This window comes from Oculina patagonica, unplaced genomic scaffold, assembly GCF_052425735.1.
Source record: "Oculina patagonica isolate OP01 unplaced genomic scaffold, crgOcupat unplaced252, whole genome shotgun sequence".
NCBI lineage: Eukaryota > Metazoa > Cnidaria > Anthozoa > Scleractinia > Oculinidae > Oculina > Oculina patagonica.
Genome location: NW_027558094.1, coordinates 6,343 through 13,455, shown reverse-complemented (window position 1 = coordinate 13,455; position 7,113 = coordinate 6,343). Strand labels below are relative to the sequence as shown.

General features: G+C 39.3%; 1 protein-coding gene across 1 annotated transcript; it reads left to right on the top strand.

Annotated features, from left to right (window-relative positions):
* The first annotated feature begins 343 nt into the window (after positions 1 to 343).
* LOC144640324 (arylsulfatase I-like) lies at positions 344 to 5,095 on the top strand. Its single transcript, XM_078499497.1, has 4 exons — positions 344 to 790; positions 1,867 to 2,122; positions 2,901 to 3,150; positions 4,130 to 5,095. The coding sequence occupies exons 1-4, from the start codon at positions 582 to 584 to the stop codon at positions 4,360 to 4,362; spliced, it is 948 nt and encodes a 315-aa protein (XP_078355623.1). The 5' UTR covers positions 344 to 581; the 3' UTR covers positions 4,363 to 5,095.
* The last annotated feature ends 2,018 nt before the right edge of the window (positions 5,096 to 7,113 follow it).

Here is a 7,113-nt window from a genome sequence, read left to right as displayed (position 1 = left end):
GAGCGGTTTTTACTTGAGTGTCGAAAGCTAATTGCGTTTGCTTTGGTTTTGCATTGCTTCGCTTCGTGATTGGCTTAAACATCTCGCGCCAATTTCTTAGCCAATCAGAACTAAAACTAAAACCAATCGTGACTCGCTCACGCACGTTTTCCCGCGCTTCTTGCCAGCTGCATGTTTTTGCTTCGAGTTTTGATTGGTTCACTGGATTGTCCGTGTCCTTTGTGATTGGCCAGAGTAATTACTTTGGTTTTGGTTTTACGACACTCAATTGAAAACTGCTCTATAGAAAAAACAGAATTGATAATATTGCAAGTTTAAATAACTACTTTCGTTTTATTGTCAAGCACCCTGTGTATGTTCTTGGACGTCTTCCTTTCACAAAAATTAGCACTTGTGCTTTTCTGTTTACAATCTGTTTTCTTTACGCAAAGACTACTTTTTTATAGCGTGATTTATTTTCTCATCAGATAAAAACAAAAGTGAGATTCACACAAAATGATAGACTGATATTTTGTCTTTTGCCTCGGTAGTATGTCCTCGTCCCCCACCTGCTTCAGATGAAAGATTATGATATAGTTTAGATGTATACAATAAATCAACGTTTTTCATGTTCTTTTCAGAAATTCTCACACATCTCATCCGAGGAGAGAAGAAAGTATGCGGCCATGGTGGCTTCACTAGACGAGTCTGTTGGAAGCATAACTAAAGCTCTCAAAACCAAGGGAATGTTTGACAACTCTGTTATCGTATTCACCACAGACAATGGAGGAGCACCTGCGGGATTTGATTGGTTTGTAAATTGTTAGATATGAGAAGATCATTTAGCAAGTAGGGCCCTTTCTCTACGTAACATACTCAAGATATAACGGGCGATCAGGGGGGGGGGGGGTCGAGTAGCATCTCTCACAAGGTCTGACATGAATGGCTCGCTATATACCCTTCAAGAAAACTAGAACAAATAATTGGAACAATGCCCCTAGCCCCAAAAACAGTCGCAACTGCAACACTAAAGGACCAGTAGAATTACAAGCTTACGGGAGCTGCAACGCTACTGAAGTATGGAGGGAGACATGATCTCAGGTTACACAAGATACGGCCGTTTGAGGGGATTAGCGTTACGTGACGACACTAAAAACGGCTGCGAAGACTGAAGACTACCAAACACGTTATTCACGTCACTTTTATTCGCGTTTGTACACAGCCAGTTTAAGCTTTTCAAATAGGGTTTTTCCAATGTTTGTCGGAACAAGAGCCGGTCGCTCAAGGAAGTGGTCGCAAAAAGAGTCTCGCGAACTGTACATGCAGTGCCCGGGGGGGGCACTCCCATACATGAGCTATATAGGTATGTGCCGCTGTGAAGGGTATGGTTTTCAAGCAGTTTAGTCTGGGATAGGGTATAGAAATCAGAGAGGTTTGGTCTGGAAAAGGGTAGCATTTGCCGGGAAACTGATTGGTGGTATGACGAAAAAAGTCCAGAATAGGAATAGAAACTCAGAAGAGAAAGAGGATTTCCTAAACGTTAATAAAAACATCGCGGCATCGTTGTTGACAGATGGTTTTCCATTAAAACACTGATAGTGATACAGTTCTAAAAAAATTCCAGTCTGGGATAGGGTAGGGATTTTCGGTGTCTAGTCTAGTATAGGGTTGCAAAAATCAGCTGAAAATGGTCTAGTATAGGGTAAGGCCTTCAAATTCCCAGCGGCACACCCCCACCCAAAAATATACAGGGTGCTCCCCCCGGGATGCAGTGACTATTTCGCACAACGACTTTCCATCATTTTGTCAGAAGCCAAGATTTTAACAGTCGAGTAGATCATATCTGAATCGTTGAAATGAATGATGTTTTGATTTCATTCTCTAAAGGAGCCAGGGTAGCAATTATCCGTTCAAGGGAGGTAAGGATACTTTATGGGAAGGAGGCGTCCGTGGAGTTGCATTTGTTCACAGCGCCATGATAGCAAAGAAAGGCCGTGTGAGCTATGACTTGATGGACGCTACAGATTGGTTACCAACCTTCTATCATCTTGCTGGTGGTGACGTCACAAAGATTCAGGATAAGATTGATGGGATGAATGTATGGGACACTATAGCACAAGGCGCACAATCACCAAGGAGCGAGGTAAATGTCAAAAGAAAGCTTTGGAATTGTAATTCCTAGATGCACTGACAAAAAAGCAAACGTCTCTTCTTAAAGTCGTTATTAGCTATTAGTATTTACTTATAAAACCTTCAAATTCAGTTGGACATTTCGATTCAACAGGCTTTAGCTGTGACAGAAAATGTTTGCTTCTAAGTGTTTAGAATGGTTTTGTATTTGTATTGCTCGTTATGCGAGAGCAATAACGTCAATTAATCAAAAATGGTTTCCATTACGAAAACGTGTAAAAAAATTCTAAACATTAATCATTGCTGACCCAATAGTTACTGTGTTGGGTTCAGAATGTTTTTAAACGAACCTGACCGCGTGTTCATTGTGTGATGAAAAAGAAAAGACTTCACTCTGCAAAAGCTCTTTCTTCCAGTACTACAAATAAGTACAAGCGATCTCTTGGGACAACCTGACTTAATTGCTGGGGAGTATTCTTTAATGGAATGGCATGACAACTACTAACATTTCAAAGCACAGGAGCATGCAACGCGTTATAAACTATGGCTCTTTGTTTCTTAGTCAGATCATTATTTTATATATATTGCTACTACTACAACATAGAAGAGAAAATTTTACCGCTTCAATTGCCATTTCAGTGTACCTTAGTACCTTCTATCGAAGTTGCTTATTGGTAGAGAGGAATGAAACCATTCGCTTGTTTGAGATTTAAACATGCTATGCCTAATAAAAGTGTATTGTACACCATTGTAAAACGTGGTTGATTTGTTAAGTAGCTTTCATTTCATAGGTTCTTCACAACATCGATCCCATTCGTAAATTTGCAGCTATTCGTGTTGATCAATACAAGTTAGTTGTCAATCAGGATGCCGTATTTCGTACCACGTGGCATCCCAGATATGAGGTCCGCGGCGAGCCGGGGGCTACCGCTCAGGCTGATACGCTTCCTGGTGCTATAGTTGACTGCGGGCTGGGATACACGTATCAGACCGTGGATTGTGATACTGATAAGTTTCCCTGTCTATTTGACATAAGCAAAGGTAAATAAGCTATTATTTCCTTTCCGTTCCATTTGCACAATCATTGTGCATCGAGGATACAAAGAAGTAAAAAATATTCCGATTTTGTATTTCTCCAAGTGAGAGGTGTTATTGTCAATATAGCAATGACAATTGCTACAAATAGATTTGTTAACTCAAACAACGTTTTTCTCTTTTTGCTGTGATGTCTTTGAAAGTAAAGTATCATTTAGTCAGTAAGTAAAGATAAATTGAAGTTCATATTACTGTCTAATTGTGTTTCCACGACCTTCTCAGAAAGTACGGTGTACCAAGTGATAGGGGAAATATCAACAGATGCACAAAACTGTTCCCAATCACCCAGTGAACGAAATTCTAAAGCTAGAACTACCACAGCCTTGCCTTTTATGTGCAAGAGGTTGCAATTCACGTGGGAGGCGTGGTAGTCTAATGATTAGTGCGCTGGACTCCAGATCGAGCGGTCAGGGCTCGAACCCTGGCCGGGGTCACCACGTTGTGTTCTTGGGCAAGGCACTTTACTCTGACGGTGCCTCTCTACACCCAGGTGTATAATAGCCCTTATGCATGTTTACGTCAGAGTGGCTTGGCTCACCACCAAGCCTAGCTTTCGAATTGCAAACTTGCAACTTTTATCATGAACGAATTCCCAAAGCAGTAAAGATGAAAAGAATACCCACGTGAAAACTGTATGAGGGTGGCAGAAGGTTGAGAATTATTCTCGTAAACGAGGGTTGGTGGTGAATTTTGAGCAATTGACGTCATCATGCATAAGGTCTATTGGGTACCGACGAATTTAATGCTGGGGGAGTAACCTTGCGATAGTCTAGCATCCCATCCAGGGGGGACTAGAAATGCTCCAAGTCGCTTCCTCCGGCCTGATGAGCCACTAGGCTCGTATACAGACTACTTCGCAATTCACGTACTCTTCATACTTAACTAACTTGGTTGTTGTTGTTTTTATCTCTTTTTTTCTCAACAGATCCCTGTGAATACCAAAACATTGCACATACTAATCTTCCGGTAGTGCGAAAGTTACTCTACAGAATTTTCGAGTACCAAAGGAGGGCACTTCCTGTCTGGTATCCTCAGAGAGACCCTCTTGCTGACCCTGCTCTACACGGAGGCTCCTGGGGTCCCTGGGAGAGCATAAGCGCTGACAATACAAAAACAATAAATGAAGAGAAGATCCCCGCAGTTATGAGCACAACATAAGCAGTTGCTTAAGCAGCCTGATTTTTTCAGGGTTTCTTTTCACAACTGTTTAAGTTGTGTTTATAACTGTTAGGATCTTCTCTTCATTTATTCTTCATTGGCAGTTCTAATATATCATTTCATATATTCATTATTTCAATACGAAAACACTGAGTCAAAACGGCAAGGAGAAGACTGCTTCATATGCGGGGAATGAAATAAAACCCAGCCACAACTCTGGTTCTGTGAATTGTTCCCAGTCTTTTCATTGTTGCCATAAATACAATTTAAACTACTCAAGCTTGGTTAACATTCAAAGCGAGAAGAATGACAAGATCTACAACGTATTAAAGAACCTTATCGTTATTCTTGATAACAGCACAAATACTACTGATCGCAACATCTCTTCACGGCTACCCGTGACATCTCTGGAACAGGAAAGAAACTGTTGTCGTAGCAACATCACTACCGGTCAGATAGATGACTCACAAGTCAAAAAGTGTTGTTTAAGGAGCAGAATACCCTTCGCTGATGAGATCAGCATCCAAACAGCCAAAGATAAACAAGTTAATGAGGTTTACGTAAAGCTCTTAATATCCCAGAGGTCATGAAAAGATTCAACATTGTAGGAAATAAGAGAACTGTACTGAGAAACCAAAACAAAAGGTTTGAATCACATAAAAGGAGACTAATATTTTAACACAGAAATATCAACAAAGAGTAAAAGTTTATATTTTACACTTTACGTAGTTTATATTTTACATTTTACGTAGTTTATATTTTACATTTTACGTAGTTTATATTTTACATTTTTTCCATATGGGTCAGCTTTATGTGAGGATTAGTTTCCTCCCTGCTGACACCCTTTTAGCATTTGCATTCATGTGTTTCTTCAAGTATTTCTTTTTCTTATTGCAAACAAAGTTGTTAAAAAAATAAAGAATAAAAGTAAATTAGAGTGCTAGGCTTATATTAGACCACACGTAGACAGAATAGATTAAGCTAGGTTGGTCCCGCTTTCTTGCACCAATGACAGATGAATTCTGTGACGATCTGTATTATTTTATTAATGGTCATTTCTTTCTTTTTACTGCTCAAAAAGTAAACAATTACATTTCCAGCCCGAGTTTTCTATGAGCGAATAGTCAACGAGGCGCAGCCCAGTTGACTATCGCTTATAGAAAACGAAGGCGAGTAGTCTAATTGTTTCAGTGGACACTTTAGTGGGTTGCAGTCCAAAAACCCACATTAAAAGCAATAATAATTTTCCCTTTTAAAAGCAGCGCGATCGTGTTCTATCAGTGAAAAGAAAACAATAGGAGAACTAGTCCAGTGACAGAATGGCAATCCGAGAATCTGATTTAGCCCGCTGGGAGGAAGAGTTTAATGAACGACCTAATTCACGACAGCCGCCATGTTTGTTTATATGATGCAAAGCAGCAACGCGATTTTTGCGGGGCAAACAAGAACGGGAACATTATATCAATTTCTTGTTGTGTTGTAATAGGTGTTCGAGTTTCAGATCTGAACACGACAATACCGAAAGGTAACACGCGTAAGCAAGAGAGGAGCGTTAGTTAAGCGTTGCTTGATTCAACGGCTTACTACCATAACACATAATGCCTTTCGACATTACTTGGTATGTTTTCAGATACGCTTCTGGGGAACAAAACATTTAAAAAAAATCTTTATATGATTTCTTTACACTAACGTTTTTGTTTATGTCTTTCGCAAAGTGTTTTACAAACACTTGTAATGAAGCTCCTTTGATTAACAAGTGTACTTTCAAAACAAATGCTACGACAGGAATTTGTTTATGTATAGCTAACTGTTGACCATCAGGAGCTCGTCTTGCACGCTACTCTACAATCCGAAGTAAATAAAGTATTCACTCACTCCCATTAACCTGCCCGAAAATGCGCAAAATGCGAAAATTGGATGTAAATTTTTACTTGCGTGGCAACGTCTGTAATGGGCCCTTGACGATTGATCTAAGAATCTTGCACTCCGGCAGTGCAGGTGTTCAATGAACTCATCAATAAATAGTACTTTAACAACTACCCCGGGGGTAAGCGCTTCTAAGCTTACTTGTATAAAGGGAAACCGTGGTTTAATAGATAATAAACTACTTTATGTAAAAAATCTTGACTCATTGACTTATGATTCATGACTCATAGACTCATTTCACTCATAAAACAGGGGACCTCTTTTATTACACTTTATATTGGAAATGTGGAATACTTTGTCAAGAACATCATGATTGCATGTACTCTTAAAAGAAGCTCATAAAAAAATCAATAAAGCATTCATCGACTCTCAATTTTAATTTCTGCTTATTGTGGAGAGAAAAGCGAACTATTATTGGTTACCCAAAAATTCCTCTCTTTATCAGAATTAATTACTGAACACACAGGTGCACAGAAGTCGAAATCTGGTTGTTGTTTTTTTCTTTTTTCGAAAATTGCTTTTTTCAAATTAGTTCTGGTATTTTAGAGGTGCTCACGTTGTGAGGAAATGAGAATCAAAACAGGTCATTGAATTGTCCTCATGTTTTATTCAGGACAGTTAATCTCGTGCATCTACTCACTAAAAAATGTGTCAGTAACTGATTCTATGATAATTTTAACATTTTTAGGCATTCTGGTGAAGACAATTCTGATCCATCTTGAATATGCTGCATTCGAAGAAGTCCGTTAAATTTGAATTAAAATTATATAAATAGCTCTCCACGTTTTGTTATTGAACTTCTCCAAGGGCCGATTCGCACTTGCG

Excerpts from the sequence above, each read along its gene's own strand:
- LOC144640324 (XM_078499497.1), top strand. The coding sequence starts at position 582 with ATGTATACAATAAATCAACGTTTTTCATGTTCTTTTCAGAAATTCTCA. Across the intron at positions 791-1,866 it reads GCACCTGCGGGATTTGATTG|GAGCCAGGGTAGCAATTATC; the intron begins GTTTGTAAATTG and ends CATTCTCTAAAG. Across the intron at positions 3,151-4,129 it reads TCTATTTGACATAAGCAAAG|ATCCCTGTGAATACCAAAAC; the intron begins GTAAATAAGCTA and ends TTTTCTCAACAG.